Genomic DNA, 21,488 nt, shown 5'->3' on the forward strand with positions numbered 1-21,488 from the left:
CTGCCCGGTACCACAGTCTGCATTCTCAAAATTCAACGGCCTGCCCATAAATGCAGCTAAGTCATGCCACCGAGGAGATTTTTAGATACTCTGCCTTACCCAAAGCAGCATTTGTAAGAGGATATGCACAAGGAGATGAAAAGATCAAAGGTGGAGATGCTCTTCCCCTCCTTCGGCAGCCTTCAGTGGTGTAGGAGGAGAGCAGTGGCCGGGTACTCTACGGCATAATCCACGGCAAGATGAGCAAGAGCATACTCAAACCTGGTACTTCTTGCAGAGGATGCGTGCTGCTGTCCCGTTGGACTTCATCCTAGCGGAGAAACCTGCGTGAGGGGGTAAGGCCAGCCAGCCTACGATCAGCGTTTTCTTTCTGAACGGGTTTGCTTTGAAGGAAGCTGCAGATTCACAATAAACGAGTAGAATGATTCATCCCTAATATGTAAGCTTCTTGTTGGTTATGTAGGGGGGCACGTTGCAAAAAAAGCTTTCCAGCCTTATTGTGGTAATACAGAGCAGATGCACGTGGTGAGATGCAAGAAAGGCTGGAGCCTGTCGAAGCTTAAACGAGCCTGATGAATTCCTGTAACACCTTTTGTGTGCTTAGTGTGGCTTACAGTGTGGGTGGTGCTCGTTCCACTTCTTCAGTCCTGTGGATTACATGGATGCATCCATGCTGTTACGAACCTTAGTCGAAGGTATATCCTGGCACTAGTTCTGTGGGCTCTACAGTTGGTGGCAAGATTGTTTTATTACTAGCCACTACAGCTGCTTACACAGCTGGAGTCCAGTAATCATGAAGTACACACCTTGGTAAAGTCACTTCCCATGGTGGGATTTGGGATTGGGTTGCTTAGGCAATATAGGTGCCACAGTACTTACAACCAGGTCGCCTGAACAACACAATCCGTGTGTGGCTACCAAGATTATTTGTAGTACAAGCCCGTATTTGACTTACTTCAAATTGACTTAGAATACAGTGATGTAGCTGGCTGGGTCAGAAGGTTTTTATTAAGGGACCCTCCCTGCCCTGGTGCAGACACATTCGAAACCCTCGTCTGATTAGGTTATTTATTTATTTATCTATTTATTAGGTGGTGGATTGCTCTGGGCCTCGGCTGCAGTGTTGTTCTCAGGGTTCAGGACAACCCTCACTCTTAAGCCAAGGAGAATAATTTCCTACTTCCCAAAAACTCCTAGACAATAGTTCTGCAGTCACAGCAGCCACAGTGAGAGAGGCCTTAATCTTAGCTACCTGAATGTGGTAACTCATCACCATCTCTGATGCTGTTCAGCTGGTTTAAAACCACCCACCCTATGCGAAGAATGGGGAAATTATAAGAAACATAGAAGTCCCAAGAATCAAAGTATTCTGTAGTTGGGTGGGGAGTGCCTGTTGGTTTTTTAGGTGGGCTGTTTTTGTGTTGGGGTTTGTTGTTTCCTTTTTACTTGATTAAGCTGATGTGATCAACTTGAGGCTGGCTTTATTCGTCCTGTCAATCAGGATTTCAGTAGTAACACACTACGGTGGCTTGCTGCTTACACAGTTCCTTCACGCTGTTGAACTGTGACAGGGTAGCGCTTTCAGCAGCTCACCACACGGGGTTGCTGGTACTGATTTCAGTGTCTAGATCCCACTTACTTGCCCAGTAATGAGATTTCTCTATCCTAGTCTCTGTTACATAAAGTCGTAGAGTCATGCCTACCTTTACAAAAAAGCTCTACGTATCCTGTCGGTGCTCAGGACCAGTTTGTGTTCCTTGTACCTTTGCCTTAAGCTGCAGTAGCGATCAGCGCTATCCTAGGGAAAGCATGCGGAGGAAGAATCACAACTTTGAGGTGACAAGGGTAGAAGAAGAGAGGGGAGAGTTGAGTTAATGCACTTACTAGAGCCGCCTTGTTCCTTAAATGACCGAAGTGTTACAGAGATACAGAAACATGCACCTGGGAATAAAATATACAGGTATGCACCCGCATTAGCCTCCGGAGAAATACAGCAAATCAGATTTGACAGTTACTTTCTGCTTGCAGGAAAAAAACTCCTAGAAATAAAGTGAGTTGTGTTTCATGTCTGACCTCTCTCCTACCTTTTTTCCTTCGTCTCCAAATGGTGCACATACACATATATCCACAAATTTCAGCCATTTTTGAAAAGCATTACTACCCACTTGATCAAGTATTGAAAGGATTTTATTTATTTACAAATACAAAATAAAAAAGGGAATTCAATTCTTTGCATACAAGGTTTTTAATGAAATCCATAAACTCCCAAGAAATACAGTCCATGCTTCCTTTTGATCAACTCCTAGCAATCCAAACCCTTCCCAAAGAAACTGCTGGGCACAACCACTACTTGTCATGACTGTACAGGGTATCACAACTGAGCATTAGAACATTTAGGCTGAGAATCAAGGGTGACCAGAAAATCGAGTAGTCTTTCTTGTCCTTGTCTCGTTCCTCATATACCCCTAAACAGGTCATCAGAGACAGAGCTTGTGCAAATGCAAACAAGTAGTAGCTAATATTAAAGTATTTAACATGTCTACAAATGTGTGATTTGGAAGTGCAAGAACAAAAGTAATTATTTGGGCCAGGTATTTAAAAACAAACCCACAACAACATCCCAGACATATACAGTGTCTGGGGACAGCAAAAACTGGAGGACCTGAACGTTAACATTATTGTGGCGGCTAACAATGACGAGGCGAGCGGGTGTGCAGCAGGTAAACCAGAAGGGAGCTATCGCAGCGTGAAAGCACCTTCACTAGTTTAAACAGTGTCACTGGGCACAGAACCATACTGAGGTGATCATCTGCCCTGTTTTTCTCTTAACCCCTGACGTATTAATCATCTAGCTCTCACCTCAAAGCAGAGTGGAACTGGCAACAAGTTAAAAAGCAGATGCATTTGAGATCTTCAGTATCTACAGAAAACATGAGCTAGCAGCAGCTCTGCTAGGTAAAGGTCTGAACTGTGAAAAAAAACACTTCAACTCAGTTCAAGCTACCAACAGGGCCACAACAGACAGCAAGTTGTTTCCTGTGCTGTATTCCACAAAACAGGCACCTGAGTTTGCAGTATCCCACCCGGCATCTTTCAGAGTCAGTCCTCCAGCACAGGGTAAAGGCAAGTTTTACATAAGTTTTTGTTCTGTTTACCTCAGAATACAGTTTGAAGCACACAGACCCCCCCCATTACCCATCTATTCCCCAAGTGACATTTGAAACCGACCACAACAAAACCAAGTTACTGTCGAACTCTGTTCACACAGGGATAGTGTTTTATTTACAGTAGTACCAGCCATAGGTCAGGTATTAATGTCAAACATTTACTAACATAAATTTAGCCACAGTGGTTATTCTCCCCCATGATGGCCTGTTTCACTGGATAGCAACTTATTTTCAGTTAGCTGAAATCTGTGCACTGATGACAAAAGTATTTCTAGTTACATAAGGGGAACTAGAAGACATTTGTAAACTGTTAGTCTAATGTGGGAATTTTTCAGTCGCTGCCTTCATTAGGCTTTTTCTCCTCATCATTTCCCCATCATTTCTTTCATTGCTGGCAGCAACAGTAGCATTTTAAGTATTTTAGTTCAGTGCCAGACAACAGATTGTTTAGAAACCACTAGCAGCCTGTCTACAGTATTACTCAGGCAGGTGTACAAGAACAACAGCCTAGAAGTGCAGGAGGGCAAGCGCAAGAACGCTGAAGGCCGTACAGATACAGGTAGTCACACTGTTAACTCCTAACGGCAGAGAAGTCCGGCCACCTGAACTACAAGTCAGTTCAAAACTCGTGTCCTGGGGTCATTGTGTGTACTATCTGTTTATTAAATAACAGGATGGTTACAGCATGGATTTTTCAAGACTTGCATGAAGGAGAACAAATCATGTTTATTTCTCGGCACTCAAACACTACCAAACTGAAAATAGTTGTGAAACTTCAGAGAAAAGAGTCGGGACATTTCAGAAAACAAATTAACACTGTGGAAATTTCACATGACATTACAGAGCCAGTTATCACTTGCAAGAGTTTCTTAAGTAAATGGAAGTCATTTGCTTTACGCGGCGTTTCAAAACTTTACAAGTAGGAATATGTCCTCATGAGAGGCTGCTGACTGAGCTTTGGGAGTTAAAAGCTACGTAGGAGTTCACTTACGGACAGCTCTGCCTTGCCGAAAACCTACTTCCTAAATGTTGAAAGGGAGCGAGCTGCCAGGTGAATTCCAACCAGAGACGTAATGCTTTTCACAAAACTATTAACAGCTTTCACTGGTCACCAAAATGGATTTGAGAAGTGGCTTGTACTTCACTACAGTCACATTTCTGAAATCTGAGAACTACCATCCATGGATACAATGCCAGAAGTTAAAATGACTTCCTTTGTGTTCACTACACATATCACACACGTTATGACTTTTTAGGTGGTTTAAAGATACAGAATGTATTTGTGTTTTGCATGAATTATTTCAGGTCATGCGTAAAGTATCCAAAAGTTGCATCTGTCAATACTTCCCTCCCTGTGCTTGTATTAGTGCCAAACTCAAGATTACCATGAGAAAAATACATTTTTAAACAGACCTTTCTGTAAACTGAGGTCTAAACAGATTTTAAGTTTTCAATCTTGAGCAGCTTACACAAGGAATTCCATTTCTGTTAACTGATGAAATGGGGAAAGAAGTAAAAACCTCACTATATTGGCCCAGTATTGTAAAAGCAAGCCATGGATGTTAACAGCAGTGTCATATTTTTCATGCAAGTTGTGTTAAAGATACAAGATCAGCAACACCATAGTAAACATTTTTATACAAAAAAGTGAATCTGCAAAAGTACATGTGGGTGTGGTGGCTGGAGTTTAAATTCTTACTCGTAAAAATTAAAATGTTTACTTTTTAAAGGCTACTGTGATCAATATTTCTCTGTATGAATCATAATCAGAAAAAAACTCATTGACGTAATGTCCAACTTAAACCTTCTTAATAGTAGGATTGTCAGAAAAAGGAAAAAAAGGTGCTACTTACAGCACAGTAAAATTTCCTCGAAAGTGACTGTAACCTCTGGTATAAATATTCCGATCCCACAGACTTTCTTTCATACTTCCATACATTCCAAAATTTGGAAGAAGTTGTTGGGATCCCCTTCTCCCTGGCCAACTAAATCTGTCTTGAAAAGAAACACTTATTATCCCATCACAGTTTTGAAATCCATTTTTATTTTCAACTCTGCCCAAACAAGTTTACTGTCAGATGGTCCAGGGGCTTGGTCCCGGGGGGGAGGAAGGGGAAGGTGTTCTTGTATCTGATTACCATCCCCAACGTTTACACACAAGCTCCAGTGCACATGAATAACTCGGCACCCACTTCGTAGTAGGCTGCTGTTGTCCGCAAGCTCCAGGCTACTTTCTCCTACACGATGCTCCATTAAATGAAGTTCGGGGTGTTGTCTGCAGTTTTTAACATCTGGGGAAACAACTGGGGAGACACGTACACGGTAATGCGGCAGCCGTCTCTACTGCGCGATAAATCTGACAGCTCCGCCTGTCGTACTGCATGCAAGGTAGTCGTGAAAGAAAATACTCGGTGCTCTCTTCTCTTCACGGTATCAAAACTTCTACTGTAAAAGCAGCTTAAAACTACGCCACAAGACTACACCGTCCATCTCAGCCACAGGCAACCTGCTGAGCAAGTCAGGCACTGGAACTTTAAGGTTTTTCCCCAAGTTCAGATGAGACTGTCACTGAGACAGTAGACTTGGTCTGCTTTAATGTGCACCAGAAAGCTGGTCAGGAAACATTTAGAGCCATTTATTATGTGGATTAAATATGACTTACTTCGCAAAATACAGCATATTTTTCTGTTTGCAAATCAAACCAACTGTCTTTACATGAGCAGATTTACACAGTTGCAGTACACAGATAAGAGTTCATAAATAAAAATTCTACTCCATATACCATGCCGAGCAATTTTCAAGTCAGTGGAACCTCCATCGCATAGGAACAGCGTGGCTGGTACAGTCTTCACCAAAGATGTGTCTCCCGAATCTCTGCGATGATCTGACTGGCTCGCTGCAGGGCCTGCACGCAGGAAGACAAAAAAGCCACAAAGTTACTTCAGCCTGACATGAAAAATCCAATGAAAGCTAATCTTCTTCATTACCAAGTGAGTGGTAACGACCTGCAAGAACATCGATTAAAGTCTCATGCCCTTCCTCTGCAAAAGATGATACAAGTGGAAAATAAATACTACAAAGTGAAAGGCAAGGGTAAAACTTAGCATAAGTGTCATTGAATCATTTCTCTAGAGACATTAAGAATTAACAATTAATTGAAAACTGAACTTCCAGTTTCACGCAAACCAGTCAGTGTCATTGTTCTGAGCAACTTTTACATGCTCGGTGTTCCCAGTAACACCTATGTGTGTTTGAATGTTTTGTGTTTATAAATAAATTCCTAAGGAGGGCTGACTTCTTCACCACACCCTGACAGCTTTAATGCTTTAAACCTTCCTCAAAATGAAAAGCAAACCGCACCTGTTTTACAACACTTGTAGTATCCTGATGTATTCTGCGGTCTGGCCTGCTACACTGCGAATTTAAAAGCTCGGCATACCAACTAACATTAGTTCACATGTTCCTCCAATCTGGGGAAATCCGAGCTTTAACACCATGAAGTTTATAAAAGACTAAGCAGACAGTGCCCGTCACTCAAATGCTGACAGTATAACAGCAAAGATTAAACTTGCTGCAGGTGGTTATCTCGGGGTACCCAGTCCCTCAAACACGCGCTGTCCGACCACACCGCAAGGGAGGGGGAAGCACCACTTGCTACTTCTTCAGTGGGCTGAGCTGGCAGAGGGACCCTCTTCTGTGCAGTTCAGCACACAGCAGCGTGTTTCTGCTGCGGATCTGGCCGACTCTGATACACCACGTAAGTAACAGTGAGGAAATGAAGAGTTCTGTAACGCGGACGTGTCACAAACGCACCGCCATATGGACGTACACGCGAGTCCCAGCATCTCCACTGTCTGTATCACAGGGGACTCTCCGGCTCAGTGCGATGAGTACACATGATTAAAACATTGTAAGCTTAATCTTTCAAAAGAGAACTGTTGAACACTATGAAGTAGTACAAGAGCAAATTATTAAAACCAAATGTAGAAGTGAAAATAACACCAGAGTGGAACTTCTGCTTTATGTCCAAAATATAGTTTAAGTCCCTTCTCCCCAAGTACTCAATCCAGATGATACTTTCTGGTCACATACTGCTTTTAATTCCTCTAGTAGAGAAAAGCAAGACACTGACATACTCTTTGAAAAACAGCAAAGAAAAAGGAAGGCAAGTCTTCCAAAAAATCTCACATTTCTATGGTTTCAATTTCATTAACCACTCCCACGAGCTCCTGGTCTTTTGAATACCTTTAGCATGTCAGCTGCCTCTTTCCTGCGCTGTGCCATGTCCTCAGATTCCGTCAGAAGGTCATCCAACAACAAGGATTTATACAGCTGGCCTACCAGCTCGCTCTGCAGTGTGTCTTTTACGTGGTTCACCAGAAAATGCATCACTGCCTTTGGCACACTGAAAGCACAAAGATTGTTTCTTCAGAAAGATGTATTCAAAACCAGGTCTGCTCTAGACTGAGGAACACACAGTGTGAGCAAGCAGCTACACACAACTTGGCTCAGACTACCAGGAACCTACCACTGCCATAAATAAAAAACCCCTCTCGAGTAAATGCAGTTATCTTGTGCAACTTCAGGGCTGTTGAATTTCTTCCAAACAGGGTAGCTGTATTGTAAAGAATATATGTTGTATAAAAAATAAAATTACTTTGCTCTTCAAAGACCAACCTGAGTCTCCACTGTGCCAAGCATGACAAAAAGCTAATTATTTCAACCCCAGAATCAATCTTGACCTGTCACTGAGAAAGGGAAGAGGTCAGATTTTACTCTGCGGATGAACTGAAGACAGGGTCACTGTTCAGACACCGGGCCACCTGACCTCTGATGTCAGAGAGCATAATGGGAGAGCAGTTGAAACCTGCAAATGCAGTCCGTGTGAAGAATACATGTGTCTGGCATGGAGACAGGCAGCAACTGGTGAGAGTCAAGAACAGTGCACCAGAAAAACACTACAGAATCTGTACAGCAACATTTTTCTGTCAGGCTAAAACACCTGAAAGAAACCACTGTCTTAGCATCGATTTCTATGCCACTAAGCTTCCTGAAAAAAATTCCAAGTACTGAATCTAGCTGCACCCGATTTTCCCTGTGACTTAGGACATGTGTAGCAGTACTCTTCTGAAAAAGTGGGAGAGAACATTTACATGAGTAATGACAAAATCAAATCATCTTACTAACACAGTACCAAAATCTGGGGGTATAAACACAGGACCAAAAACTGATCCTCAGGTTATTTTGTCAGAGTGACAGGAACTGACACTAAGAATACTGGTGGCTGTTCCCAGCTGAGAAATAAAACATGTTAGTTTGGACAACCCTGTTGGTGTAATTCTCAGCAGCAGTTTTTGCAACTGGAGTGGACTGGGAGTTGACGTACCATCCATACTGACTCCGTCACTCCTCTCGTGTGCCCACAGCCCTAGATCTAAGTCAAAACAGTTTTCACAGGCAGATCAAGTGCTTTTGCCCAAGTGCCACTGCAGAATTGACGATGAGGTGTTTTTGCCCAGAGTGCTGTAAGTGCCACTGCAGAATTGACGATGATGCAAGTCTAAACAGCCAGACCCAAAATCAACCAAGATCCACCAACACAACTGAGCTCCCCAAATCGTATTTCCAGGTTTGGCTGGGAATTTTCCCACTACATTCTGCTGCTTTACGGTTCTTTAATAGCCAGTTACGGAAAGGCTTCTGGGAGATCTTGATGAGACCATATAGATCTATTAGTACTCAATTAAGTCAATTTAGAACCTCCTCCATTCAAGCCAATACATTGCAAGTTCTACCAAAGGAAGGGTTCAAGAAAGCAGCCTGGAACATTTTGGAAGTCACCTGGCTAAGAGCGAAAGCAACCCAAAACTCATGTTGAAAGCTGTGCAGGTACAGACACCATCCTGAATTACTTCTACAACTGTGGTACAGGATGGACACGAATACCATCTTCGAGAGGTATTTCCTAAAAATATTTCTAAATTAGGTGAGGATGTCCTAATACAGCAAATTTATAATGCTTGAGACAGCATTTTATTATTACTGTTATGTATGCATATTTACTGCAAACAATGTGAATGTTTAGTACTCTAAACATTCAAGGAGGTAACACTACCAGTACTAACACTGCAGTAAAATTACTGTAAAAAAAGCAATTCCCCGCCATGAAATACTAAAAATTGTATTGAGGACAATATTAGTTTACTAGATACAATAAAACTTCTATGACCTCACTAACCTGCGCTAAGCTCTGGTTTCCAGATTCCTCTTTTCCCCCAGAAATTTCCCATATATATAAATAAAATAAAAAATAAGGTATTCCCACAACAAAATTTCCCATATATATAAATAAAAAATAAGGTATTCCCACAAAGATTTAAGCAAAGCAAACTTCTACATCATTCTTCATTAAAACAAACAAAGACAATTTTTAAGCAAAACTTTAAAGGCATTTTCCATAGTTGCATGCAGCAGAAACACCACTTTCATGCTATTTCCATCCTTACAGCTAAGTACTAGAAAATCTAGACACAGTAATTCCTATTTGACCTTCCCATTTGAAACACCAGGACGGCAATGCTAAGTTCTGTCAAGACTAGACAGCACCTAGAGTTCATTATTATAGTTATTTGCTGCAAATCATCCATCTGAATTGCAGTGTCCTCCAGAAAAGCAGGCATCTCCTCAACAATTAACCTCTTACTTAATATGATGCAGAACTAGGACCATTAGAGAAAACAAGTGCTTCTTCAGGCTTCTTAATTCTGTGAAGGTTCAAGTTCTACTGCTGCTGCCCCTTCTAAAAAACAAAGATTGTATTTTCTCTCTGCTCACAAACATAAGAACATGATAAAATAACAAGATTGTGTACGTAACTCTTAAGATGTCACAACATTTGTATGGCTTAAACGCTTTTAGCAAGTTTTGTTTTACCTGTCCTGAATGTTCTTCCTGACAATAAGGAAGTAAGATTTAATAAGTCGTTCAATCACTTCACAATCTCGTTGTTCACGGGCAGAAAGTTTGCGTGCAACAGGTACAGGCTATGGAAAAAAAAATAAAAACCTCAGTTTACTCAAATTGTGGAGTCTAAAACTATTGCTCTTCTAGTCTGATAGTTTGATAGATGTAACCTGTCTGCAATAAACCTCTTAATTCTTCGGAACAGAATTAGAGACATGTCAAAATCCAGATCTGTGAAACAAAGGTCAGAGGGCACCACTTACTGATTTTTTTTTTTAAGCTCACAAAAGGAACTAAGGTCTCCAAACACTTCAAGGATCTCAATCAATTTTTAACTTTAGTGGCTTTTGGTTTTAATGATTCTTTTCCTTTAATACAGAAACACCAGCTTCAGCAAAAGAGAGCAGGCATTTGAGTCGAGACATGAGCTGAGTGTTTCTGTAGGAAGAGCAATCTAGACAAGGAGTTCACTTGCACAGGAATCTGTGAAAGGAAGTCAATTATTCCCTCCAGTTTCAGCCTGTGATTTGGGGGAAAAAATGGGCAATCAGGAAAGGAGAAGAGTAGACTACCTAGAGCTCCCTGTCCCTATAGCAGTAATGTTTTACAGCAAAGTTACAAGATCTGGAATTCAGATGTTTTCTTTCCTGAGCCTAAACTTTGAAGAGGAGGTATCATCCTTCACGACTCACCACATCTAGCAGGTTTACAGCATGTCCTTTTTGAGGACTAGCAGGTAGGGCTGCAGCTGGCTTGGATTTTTCCTCTGTCGATACGTCTTCCGCTTTTGAGGGTTTCAGCATGCCTCTCCAGTTGCCTGTTGCTGGTTCCTGAGACATATCTCCCGCGCCAGGAGCGGCCTGCAGAAACAGCACAGTGGAGAAACATTGGAGAGTTAGAACTTGGGTGCTGCAAAGAAGTGTCTGATCAAATCTACTATTGCTGAGCTATAGTAAATATATACACCTCACTAAAAATCAGGTGTTCATATATATATATTCCTTTTATTCTCTTCTTCACATTCCCCACCTTTGGTGTCCCTTTGCTGCGTAAGGCTGACACAAAGTACTACTAAAATGAAAGCGTCCAAAACTCTTATTCTTGCTAATAATGCTAAGAACATGCCTCACAGAGAAGCTTGCCAGAAGTTTAGGGGTCTACAAATCAGATCTGAAATATGTTATGGTCTTCCTAAATAATTTGGCTTTTACCACTTTTACCATATATCCTTGGAGCAAAACAACCTATGCTATTAGGATCATTCTGAAAGTATGTTTTGAAGATCACCACAGCTCTTGGAAAACTTGAATTTCAATTCCTTGGTATTTTATTTAAATATAAACTGAAGTTTCTTATAATAACAGCTAAAAAAATATGCGTATTTATGTTTCTGGGTACCACAGCTATGAACGTATTTGTGCTGCTAGACCTCAATTTACAGAAGACTTTTTTGTACCAAATCACAAATACCCCAAAATCTCCAACCTCTGGAGGTGAAAAATCAGAGTTTCTGGGAAGTCCCAGACAAAGAACGACTTCAAAGAAGGACATAGCACCCAATTTTTACACATTAGGAATCACTGGAAAAAAGAAATATTAGTAGATGGTTATCTACCATATTTTAAATCAGCTTTTGTTTTGTTTTTTAAGAAAAGACAGTTTATTTTTCTGTGGAACAGTGATAATTTCTAATTCATACCTTTCCATAATGCCTAGTATTCTCTTCATTACTGCGCTTTGAAACCTATTGCTGTTTGAAAAATATTCAAGGTCATTCAAGGCTCTGAGCTACTTTACTTATGTCTTGTTTCAGGTATAGGTGGAAATAAGCTAAACATACCTATTGTGTTTACACTTCAAACACCACAGGCTGCTCTCAAGACTACAGAAACAGTGGGAAACAAAGCACGGCAAATAGAATACAAATAGCTGTGTACTAGGAGGAAAAGCTGAGCTGCCCACATCAGAAATTGTATTAAAATTGCACAACTGTTCAGAGGCACCAGAAAAAATACACTATAGTAATGTAAATAATTCTCTACTAATAAGAGAGCCATTGATGAGGAAAGCTCTCTGACTGCAAGACAGCTATTCAAAATGGCAAAAATCCCTATGCCACTCTCCTGCAGTATTACTGTGGAGCCTGCTCTATTTCCAAAGTAGTTTCAGAAACAAAGCTACATTCTTTCATGAGAGAGAGTGCTGAGGATGTACCCCTAACAAAGGAGAGGTTTTGTGGGAAACACAAACCAATTTGGCAGCTTCCCGCAACTTTTCAAGTCACAACAGTATCCTCACAGGAGCTCTTGATTTCTTTTTTAATGTTTGCAGCTTATCAGAACCTCTAAAACTCTGATGAAAACAATAGTTAAAATTCTACTACTGACTAGGTTTTGACTTTTAACTCCTTTGTTCAGGACAGAAATGGCAGCTTTGCACTAGCAGCTGAGTGTGGATATGGAATAAAGCAGAACGTCCGAGTCCGCTTGGTACTCCTAATACACAAACTTGTGACTACCCATCTTTTCTGACTCCAAGTGAAAGCAGTTAGCAAAAAAATCTTGAGAGTAATGAGCTTTTATCTGAACACGAGACACAGCACACCTAAAATGTAAAAAACACTGCAGAACACATTTCACAAATGTAAATAAACCAGGGACTGAACAATTATGCGGAACAAGAAGGAAGGTCAGTTTGAACAAAGCCTGTAAAGATTCCCTGCAGAAAGCAGGAAACTCACATTTTTAGCTTATCTTCTGTCCTCCTTCTTTAACTGTCAACACATTAAAAACATGCAGTTTAACAACCATGCTGAACACTTTGGATTACAATACTGTTGCACCAAGCGATCTATTGATGACCGCCTGAGGCACCTTACTCACACCACAATACATTGCAACGGAGAGTTCAAACAGAAAGCAGTGGCACTGCCACCTAACAGCACCCCTTCACCTGCCACTACGCTCTGCAGGGCACAGCGTGCGGGTGGCGGCGCTACACACAAACTGCTTTCTGTGCTGGCTGCCGTGCACCACAACAGATATGCGCATGCAGTGCTTATAGGAAAAATCATGACAGACCTTGCCATCAGCCTCAGCAGAAGCAGCAGTAACAGCCTCCTGGGAAGCAGGTGTCAATACACCTGGAGCCTTAGTAGACTAAGGAAGGTAAAATATGCAGGGTGGGGGAGGGAAAAAAAAATATTTTCAACTGAAGACCAAATCTACCTAGTACATGTCATACACTTTCACCTACTAGCATCTTTAAAAATCAGGAAAAGAAAGTATTTTGAATTTGCAAGCAAAACAGAAACATGAGCAGAAAAAAGGCCTCTCCAAGACTGTTAAGAGATTTGGCTTATCTGACATTTCATTTTGGCTCCTGCGCTAATGATATAAAGTCAATAAAAGGAAGGATCACAGAGCACTGAAAGCACTGTTCAGATAGCTACCTTAAATTCCCAGTTCATCCATCAGCTGGCTTCTACTGACTGAAGGCACTTATATTAGAGCCACTCTAAGACTTTCTCTCACTTCTTAAGCTAACAAACTTAATGAATCTTGGGACCTGCCAAAAACTGCATCTTTGGAAGAAAATAACATTCCGCTTCTACCTTATGAAATTGAAAGAAAAAAGTCAATACCTGGAAGCTCCCAAGACTCTTACTAGGGCAGCATATCAAAGTTTCCAATACTCAGATTGGATCAAAGAAGAATGCATTAAACTTTCAATGAATAAATAAATAAAAATCAGTATTTACTTACCTTGTCTCGTGGCACAGTAGAAGGCAATTCCCGGGCTAACCTGTTACGCCTTTGTTCCTTTAAAAACAATCCAGCAAGACCTCAGTTATGTATCACGCTGCATCAACACACATGCAAAATTTGTATTTTACAGATGACTTACATTTTGGAGACAAACACTAGACATTTCATCTCACCCAGTGTCATGTGGTCATACTACGAAAACCTCAATTATTTGGATAAAACTACTCTGATTACCTGGTCAAAAATAAATTCTCAATATAAAAATCTTTTGCAAAACTTTTTGCAACTCACTCCATAATCAAAACTAGAGCCTTTAAAAAACCACGATCAAAGCTACACAGTTTGGCTCAGCACAGATAACCCTACAGCCCTCATTAATCTTGAAGTCTTCAAAGTAATCTAAAAGGATTTGATATGGTGGCCAGCAGGGTTAACTATGATTAGACCAAAAGGAGGAAGGAGAAGGCAGAATTCACTTTATAGCAATCCAGAATTTGAAGCAATCAGGACAAACAAAGGTCTGATTTTTCTTGAAATTAAGAACTGATTGCCCAGTGAATAAAGATAAGATGTTTTACGTGCTTTGTTTCTTCAAAAATGTTGATGTCCCTTTCAGGAAAATGTTGGGAAGGAACTAGTTTAAGTAACACATGATAATACAATAGCCTCATATGTTCAACTTCAGAGTCCTAATTTTTGTACTCACGGCAGTTTGCACACACATTGTTTCTGAACTAGATTCAAGAGCAGACTGCCAAGGCAAATTCAACTGCACACCCAGTCAATGCAAAATTTGTGCATAGAACAAAGTAAAAAGTTAGAACTGAAGAGCAGAAATGATAACACAAGCATTTAAAAAAAAAATGGCACTATGAAATAATGTGTTGGATAAGCAGGGGAACATAGGAATATTACTGAGCTCTTAGCCAGATGAATGAAGGACTGCAACAAAATCAGACTGCAAAGAAGAACTGAGCAGAACAGTTGCAGAACAACTGCTTCCATAGGATGATGACAGCAACAAGTAGTAGCAAAGCTGGGCTTGAAAAACAGAGGACCACTGAAACTGTAAAAGGCCTATGGGAGATTGATGGAGAAAATAGTTTTAGGGAGACCGAAGCGTGGTAACACAGAGATTCAAGAACAGTGCCAAAAAGAAGCAGAAATTAGAACCTGAATAGAAGAAACAATACTTGTATCATCCTTTCATGAATGGGAGGAACATTATAGCTCTTGCTACATTCAATCAGAGACAAAATTCAATGACGTCAACGTTAAAGAGTGTTTCACATCTATTTAAAGCTTCTCTTCCAAAAATTTCATTTAATAGCCAATACTCAGTGAGGTGCCCATCTTACTTTCCAGACAGAAATACAGGCAGAAATGTTTTCCATGAAATCTCAACCACTGTTCCTGAATACAATATGCAGTATAAATCTAACAAAACAACAGATCACAAGGTAACAGTATGCACCGTATTTGTAATATGTCACTTTTTTCTACTTCAAGATGCAGAACCATGCTTCAGTGAAAGAAAACGAAGCATTTGTTCTTCTACCAGTTATTTAGGCTCTCACTTAAAGGAGTCAAAATTAAGAGAATGTATTTTCTTACCTCTATGTTGTTATTCATTAAACCGCAGGCATCAGCAAAGTCTGGATGTTTGGTATTGATATAAGCTAACTCAATGGCCACTAGATTATGAACCTGCAATGCAAGGTTATTCTGAGGTCAAAAACTCAGTAAGTAACTGCGGTGGTAGCGAAGACCCACAGTGCTGGACAGCGCCGTCCACCTGCCCGTAGCAAACACCGTTCTCACTGCCCCAAGACATTCAAGTTCTGACCCAGAAGGCCAGAGGGGAACTCACTCATTCACCGCAATACATTCAGACTTTCGGTCGGTTTTGGATGTTACATCAGTTTAACTTGTTAGCTCCATCAAGCTAACCTCTCCCCAGCAATAAACAAACTCAGCAATTTAATGAATGTAGGCTGTCTGGTAATTAAGAGAGCCAGATAGTTCACCTCCAGCCACAAGCCACAGACTACACTGGAACCAGTGAGAGATGGCTCCTCGTTGTGGGGGACAGCGAGCACATGCAACAACTTGTGCTTTCCGCGTCAAACACACGCAGAGTCAATAACTGAAACACTGTTTCCTCCCCAAAAAGCAGCCCAGAGCAGAGTTTTATATTAAAACATATTTACTCAGAGGAAGAAGTTGAATTTTTAGTTCTCACAAGGTAAAGGGCATTACAAGCAAAATCAACATTTTGTGTTGATTTTATCTCTAACACAGAATAAGGACTGTAATTTAATTTTCATCATTGTATCCCAAACTCTACAGTTCATCCACAGCTTTTGTTACAAGGGATAGACACCTATACCAGGAAGACCAGAAGATGTTAAATACAGGTTTTAGTAAAATTCTTCTTGGGGAATTGAAACATGGGGGACAATCAGCTGAAGGGGGTTCCCCCACCCCTTTGGTTCTTTTTGTATCTACCTTCTAATATAGAAGAAGTTTCAAAACATGTCGATATTAAATACCTAGCTATTTAACAAATATAAGATGATCCCTCTAGTAGTTTGTGTTTCTGACATTACAGAGCAAAGAGAAGCACCAAGAAAGGCTCAAATTCACACACTTTTCCAGCAAAAGTATACTAGATGAAAAATTACCATTTCATTTGTGACGGGAAGTCTTCTACGCAGAAGACAGGTTACTACTTCAACTATGGCATCGTGCAATTTAGGAAACCTCAATAATTCCTAAAAAACAAAGCAAAATTTTACCAATGAGACTTCAGAATTTTTTAGGGAAGTGGAGGGAAAAAAAATCCCAATAATTACAAACATAATTCTAAACCATGCATTTTTACCTGCGTACTGTAATTACTACAGTGCTGGATAATCCTCTGCATTTCTTCATGAACCAGCTCCACACAGCGCAAGCTAGGTTCTTCTAAACGTTTGATTTGCCTTTTTACCAGCAATTCAAATGAAACTTCAGGAACAAACAAGGCAGGACGGGGACCCTAGTTCAAAAAGAGAGAAAAAGGTCCTGAATTGTGTATTAAAACACCACATATTTCTAAGAAGTAGTACCTGATGATGCCCAGAATAAATCAGGTCACAATGCTCACACCCAGAAAAACACTCAGAACTGATCTTAAGAATAAAATAAGTTACAAATATATATATAAATACAAAAGCTATAAAATAAAGTTATTAGCTTTAAGACAAACCCTGTGTTAAATAATGATTAACCAGCATCCTTATAGAATCTTGAAGATTATACCTACTAATGTCACTCTAGGTTTACAGCTATTAACAATTCTTTTCACATTTGTGGATCCAAGTTTAAAGGAAATTTATTATAAAGGCAAAGACATTCTCTTCCTAACTTCAGAGAGAAAAGTTACTATTATTTGTTTGACACTCCTGAGCAAACCATTCTTACTGCAAGGTAGGTGGGTTTTTTCTGTTAAGCATAATCATAATACAGGGTCACCTATTTACAGTCTTTGGGATAACTTCATTTATGACCAATGCTTAGTTATACATGAAACATTTATCTGAAAATTCTTTCTATTTTTTAAATTAAATGAGCTTTAGAAACACAAAGATGTGGTATGTCACATGAAAAACAAGAGATGTCTCCTGTTACTAAAGGCTGGTTTATGTTTACAGAAGGACAAGAGCATGCACACAGATCACTGCTGCAGAGTACCTAATGCGCTCCGAGTTTGAGTAATTATTGCAGTAACCATGCAGGAACCCGACTGTCTGTGCACACCCAAGAGAACACAGTACAAAAGCAGACTTTGTGTTTGACATCCAAAGTCAGGTTCTAAGAAGCAAACATTCGATATACTGCAAAATTTGTTAGTGAACTTACTCTGATAATTCTTAGCAACACAAATTCCCATATTCACAAGAAGCCAAATCTGTCATGTAAACACTGAACCACTGAAGAGTTGTGTCCCTTATATAGAGTTAAAATATCTGAATGTCCTTGTCCATACACCTCAGACTGAGTCTTCATAACTAACAGAAGAGCTGAACGCAAAACAAACGCAGTGGCGCTCGTTCCATCCCCATTTCTGCAATACATAATAGCTTCAGCACAGAGTTGCCAAGGCTAAGCCTGAGCTGTATTGGAGTCTGTAAATAACTGTAATGAGATGTAAGCATTCACCTTCAGCTCATTCCATATGATGGATAATGGCTGCAAATGTGGATATTGTCATTTTTCCACTTAAAATACCAAAGAGCAGGATTCAGCCTCTTCATATGAACTCATTCAGCTGAGATGATTAATTCACAAGACTGAAGGAGCACAGATTTGTTGGAACTGTATAACACCACTTAGAAATACAGAACACTCACAGTAGCGTTTCTTATGGCAGTCAGAATATCGATTGTGTTAAGGCCACCCAGCGGGTCAACAGATTCTAAAGTTCTTCCAAAGGTTTCATGAAAAATGTAACAGATTCTGGCTCCGCCACATCTGAAAGAATAACATAACAATTGAAGCAGCAAACAAGAAAAAAGCCTCTCATTGCAAACGTTTTTTAGAGTTAGCTGGATTCCAAGATTTTTGAGTATGCTGTGCTGTAGTGTAGCACCATTGCCAATGAAAGCTAGCAAGAGCCACTGTGCCAATTTAACCGCTCAGTGAATGTGCTAGAAGATCATTTGGTACTTACAGCTCTGAAGTCTCTATGTATTTCGCTGTTCCTTCAATGGTGTTACAATATTCTGTGGCAAATTTGGTAATAAGCTGCAATAAAGTGGCACTTTTGTCCTCAACAGGTTCTCCGTAGCTGTTCAGTAGAGACTGGTACTGAGCAGCTAAAACATTGATTCTGGTTTTCAGTTCTGGCAAGCAATCCCTGATATGATGCATCAGTAGCCTAAAAACAGAAAACCGTCCCTCATTAGAAAGGAGGAGAAGTTTCAGCTTTATCATCTCCATCAAAACAGAGAAGAGACAGAATATAATCACCAAAGGAAAACATTTCCTCAGGAAAATTACAGTAAACTCAGAAACTGAATTTGGACCCAGAGTTTTCTCTAATGTATCTCTAATGTAGCACCAAAACAGAAAGGAAAGGTAAAAATAAATGTTAACACATAATGCTAACACACCAATTTATACCTTGAACAGTGTGGTCAGCAGGAGTAGGGAAGTGATCGTGCCCCTGTACTCAGCACTGGTGAGGCTGCACCTCAAGTACTGTGTTCAGTTTTGGGGCCCTCACTGCAAGGACAACGCTGGGGAAGGGTTTAGCCTGGAGGAGGCTGACGGGAGACCTTATCACTCTCCACAAGTACCTGAAAGGACGTTGTGGGGAGGCAGGTGCTGGTCTGTTCTCCTGGGTAACTAGTGATAGGACAAGAGGAAACGGCCTCAAGTTGCGTCAGGGGAGGTTTAGGTTGGATATTAGGAAAAACTTCTTCCCTGAAAGAGTGGTCAGGCACTGGAACAGGCTGCCCACAGAAGTGGTGGAGTCACCATCCCTGGACGTGTTCAAGGAACGTGTAAACACGGTGTTTGAGGACACGGTCTAGTGGGTACAGTAGTGTTGGGTTGATGGTTGGACTAGATGATCTTATACGTCTTTTCCAGCCTTAGTGATTCTGTGATTAAAGCATCTTTAAAAGCCCACATTTATTTTATTTTACATAATATGTAATACCTGTTCAGTGTTCTGGCAAGATACTTGGTTCCATTTCGATTGGCTAGGGAAGGATACTTCTTCTGAAGAAAACCATACTCATCACGAATGGAATCAGCTACACTCTTCTTATTGTTAATATCCAACTGACTCCTGAAGTTAAAAGGCAGAGTTACACACTAGTTAATAGATGCAAAGTAAAAATCATTTACACTCCTGTTTTTCTGGACAGGACAGCTGAACAACTTGACACACATAACTCATCTTCCTTGCAAATAAAGGGGTTTATTTGTTGTTCCATGCAGCATAACCAATAAATCAGTATGTATAGCAGCTGTACGTAGCCTAAATGCTTTTATCAAAACCTAGCTAATGCAGAAAATAAAGTGAACAGCACTGCAGCCATACGCTGTTAGCACTGGATTTGCACTAACATGTGCAAGTTCTTTACTGGATCAGTGCTAGTGTGAACAGCTGACCAGAAGCATCCCCCGAGCTAAAAAGCAATAGCAGAAAGAAGCGACGCTACAGTTCTTCTAGAAGTGTCCCTACTCCTTTCTAAATTAGGAGTTGGTTGAGTAGAACAGACAGGCCTTCGGAAAGTCAGCAACAAGCTTCTCGCTTCTTTCAGAAGCTTATTTCAACATCAAGTCACCTTACTCTTAAAATCATACTCATGGTTAAAAAAGCTGAAAGCATTCCTTCATATTAATGCAGTTTTAAGAATATGTGCCCAGACAGACCTGTTCACTACTCCAATGATGCCAAGTTTTACTGGAATCACTCTTCCCATAAGCACATCCATAGCATCAGTGCCAGCATCCATGAGATCCAGCTTTGTGATAACAGCAAGGGTTCTTCGACCTACCAAAAGGAAAACTCGCTCACAGAGATGTTTTGTCTTGATCAGGGTAGCTAAAACTCATCCTTCAGAAAGTTCCTCAGACAGCTGCATGAGGTTTAATCCTGCAAATCAGCAGAGACTAGTGCAAGAACATGTGATGTTAGCCTACATGGAGCCCTGAGTAACAGGAGTTGAAGAAAATATTTGGCAGGTACTGCCCCCCACACGGATCTGGTTAAACAAACAGGTTTTGGCACCCCGTAGTTTGAAATTATAGCCATTCGTGATTACCACAAACGTTTTTGCATACTACATGAGGTTAGAGGCACTTGAGGAAAAGACAAAGTAAGGCAGGCAGAGAACTCAGGTGAGTGGACTGAACATACTGCTAGCACATACGTAGGACCAGACGTAATGGCAATCTCTTAGGAACTGTACTTGAAATACCACTGCCCACTAGAGACGCTGCTGAAGGAGGCAACAGCACCACTTCCAGCATAGTGTTTCAAATACATAGCTGACAGCCCCAGAAGACTGGATAGCTTGAAATCCACCCACTGAAGAAGCAGTAGGGGATTTAATTTTGCTAATGAAACAGATTTTTATTACATGTATGACAATGTTTTCCAAATTAAAACCAAAATTCATATTGGACACTGTGGAGGAAAAAGCAACCTTAACTAAAATAGGTAAATGCTGCACACCTGAACAAGTAGGCTGACGTGCATAGGATTTGTCTGGGACCTTAACATTTCCCAAGCTCTTGGGTCTCAGAAGAAAAACCAACAACCCCACAGCCCAAACCATGACAAGACCTTTTCCTTTAAAACACAACACACTTTTCAAGTCTAAAAATAACCTAGTACCTCAGCAAAATCAGTGGGTTCTCGAGTCCTGAAACCTTCAGATGAATCCAAGTCAGAGAGTCTACTTACTTCAGTACTTCAAGTTCTCATTACATATCATTGTTCCAACAGAACCTGCAACATGAGCTGCCACTTCAGACCTTTAAGGTTCAGAATTTTGGGAAGTGATCCAAAAGTCACAGCTGATTTTTTTTT

At 40.6% G+C, this 21,488-nt stretch overlaps 1 protein-coding gene across 1 annotated transcript; it reads right to left on the minus strand.

Annotated features, from left to right (window-relative positions):
- Positions 1-5,783: 5,783 nt before the first annotated feature.
- On the minus strand, positions 5,784-20,447 carry DNM1L (dynamin 1-like; the record flags this gene model as incomplete). Its single annotated transcript, XM_010154010.1, has 12 exons — positions 5,784-6,072; positions 7,413-7,572; positions 10,101-10,210; positions 10,823-10,990; positions 13,895-13,951; positions 15,512-15,604; positions 16,582-16,671; positions 16,782-16,937; positions 18,292-18,412; positions 18,612-18,818; positions 19,605-19,736; positions 20,327-20,447. Coding segments are annotated over 12 exons (1,472 nt in total), but the record flags the coding sequence as incomplete, so codon positions are not given.
- Positions 20,448-21,488: the final 1,041 nt, after the last annotated feature.

This window comes from Eurypyga helias, unplaced genomic scaffold (genome assembly GCF_000690775.1).
Source record: "Eurypyga helias isolate BGI_N326 unplaced genomic scaffold, ASM69077v1 scaffold15856, whole genome shotgun sequence".
In the NCBI taxonomy this organism is placed as follows: domain Eukaryota; kingdom Metazoa; phylum Chordata; class Aves; order Eurypygiformes; family Eurypygidae; genus Eurypyga; species Eurypyga helias.